A 2,361-nucleotide genomic window follows, 5' to 3' on the forward strand; every position below is an offset into this window, starting at 1 on the left:
GCAGTAAACAGGAAGTGGAAGGGAGGATCGTGGCAAGAATTTTACTGGAAATATGTCATTAATGACCGTGGCATATAGGCTATTGGGTTTAGGTTAGTTTTAGGGTCAGGTAGGTACCTGTGAGGTTAGTCTTAGGGGTTGTGGTCAGAGTTAGGCTGTAGAAATGTAATGGAAGTCAATGGAATGTCCCCACAAGGATAGAGAGACATAGTGTGTGTGTGCGTGCTAACCGTGTGGAGGAGGCCGGTTCAGTGGTTTGTCTCTGCATGCGCTGCGTGCGGCGCAGGAAGTGCTCCCTCATGGAGAGCTGCACATCAGTGGGGATGTCAGGAGAGGTGTGGCTTATCTTCACCGCCGCTTCCAGGAAACCAGTCGAGCCCATGGGGTCCTTCACCTTCTCTGTCGCCATGGAGACTATCGGCTGTTGGGGAATGGGCAGCGGGACAGGCGGCTGGAGCGGGCAGTGCTGTGGGCTACAGTCCGGGCTGAGAGATGGACTGGGGATGTGGGCCTTTGTCCGCCACGGTACCCAGCACAGCCTCCAGGAGACCAGTGTAAGAAGACCCAGCAGAGTCAGGCCGCACACCAGAAACACACCCAGCACCAGGCCAAAGGAAGCGTCTGTCGGCGAGCCGCAGGGACCAGAACCAGACAATATGGCCAAACAGATGGTGATAACAAGGGTGAGGGAGGAAACACAGAGAGGAGGAGAGTGGATTAGAACAGCCTGCTGCTGTATCACTGCTTCCTATAGAACACTTAAAAACACAGAGATGTGCATCATAAATATTACATTAACCTCCATTAGTTCAGTCCAGGGAGAAGCAAAGTGTGGTAGTGTAAACAATTCAAACACAAGCAAAACCTGACATCATACCGCCTGTAAAGGTAATTAGAGTGAGACAAAAGATTAATAAATCAACACAAAGGCTGTGTGAACAGGAGGACACCTGGGAACAGGATCAGACACTTTCCTTCAGGGACGTCTCTTTTACGGAGCCGAAAACTCATTTCTGTTCTGACTCCTGAGGAACACAAAAAACTGGAGACGCACCAAGAATGCTGACGAGAAYTCTGCAAGGGTTCACAGGGACCAATAAAATGTATAATATATACCAGTTTTACCTTTTTATTTAAATAAATGCTTCACCGTGATGCTTTGAGCCTTTTGCACTGAATTCAATTAGAACAAATGTGCTCCAGTTTTCCTTTTAGACTGAAAACTTCCACACAGTTACATCCTGAGGACAGACACAAACTACAGGCTGCTCCACCTTTTCTCATGAAACTGAAACATCATCACTTATGAAAATGAAAACCTGCTGATGAGTTTTAAATTACACTTTAGAAAACTGGGTTTAGTTGGATTCCTGTAGAAATATATTTTAGGTTGATGTTTGTGCTTCTTTAAAACATCAGAAAATGTTTAAGATTGTTGTTGTTCACTCTTTCTGCTGTAGTTAGTGTTTGGTTTAAACCATCATCAGTGTTCATTGCCAATGCAATGCACACTACTGTGATTCGTTTCCCATCCAAGTCATCTCAACTTTGCCATGCTTCTCCTCCTGCAAACTTTGTCCTAGAGCTGCCATTGTAATTCATATCTGTAAAGCCCCTGTGCCAAATGATGGCTATGCATTTTGATGCCTGTAAAATTTATAGTATATGAAACATTAATGTTTAATGAATTGTAATGGCAGTCAATGGAGCCTTGTATTGGTCCAATACTGCCCCATGCTGTATTCAACTTGGTACTGCACCATAGTTTAATATTTAAACTCAGTAGTTCAGTGTTTACAGTAGTAATATGATTGTACTTTGATGTTTAACTATAACATTGTCTTAATACTACTCGATTGTAATATTATGCATTTTTGTGTCAATAATTGTATTGGGAATGTGGCCTCTTTCTGCACACAAATAAACTAAGCCCTGCCACCACCTTCTGCCACAGCTCCATTGCTCTAATGGTCTATGTCATGGACTTTCATGTGGGAGATCAGGGTTCAAAACCCAGCTAATGCAACTTTAACAAGAAATCTCTTCAAATTTCATATTGTCACACAATTACCTTAATTACAAACACCTGCTGATGTGACAGGCCCAAGCTGGTTTAGAAAATACATTTGAACTTGGTCACAGTTCATTCTGCAAGTCCAATGCTGCAGGCAAAGCCATGCTGCAATGACATGCTACATGGCAATGCACACTTGTTTTTACATCGTAAAAACCCATGTCTAGTTCCTTTTGCATTTCCTTCTGTCAAGACCAACATTTCAAATGTTAAACCGAAGGGGATTTTGTCCTAAAAAAGCTCCACTTCTTAAATTTTTGTAGCAGTGTATGCAAGATCTATTTTAT

The 2,361-nt window shown here is 43.1% G+C and overlaps 1 protein-coding gene across 1 annotated transcript in view; it reads right to left on the minus strand.

Moving 5' to 3' along the window:
- Window positions 1–2,361, minus strand: part of syt6a (synaptotagmin VIa) — a gene marked incomplete in the record, with an annotated part of 109,768 nt that overhangs the window by 52,679 nt on the left and 54,728 nt on the right. Inside the window, 1 exon segment of the mRNA XM_014024451.1 lies at window positions 231–621. Within this exon segment, the coding sequence (XP_013879905.1) occupies window positions 231–409 (179 nt within the window).

Source organism: Austrofundulus limnaeus, unplaced genomic scaffold (genome assembly GCF_001266775.1).
Source record: "Austrofundulus limnaeus strain Quisiro unplaced genomic scaffold, Austrofundulus_limnaeus-1.0 Scaffold423, whole genome shotgun sequence".
Taxonomy (NCBI): Eukaryota; Metazoa; Chordata; class Actinopteri; order Cyprinodontiformes; family Rivulidae; genus Austrofundulus; species Austrofundulus limnaeus.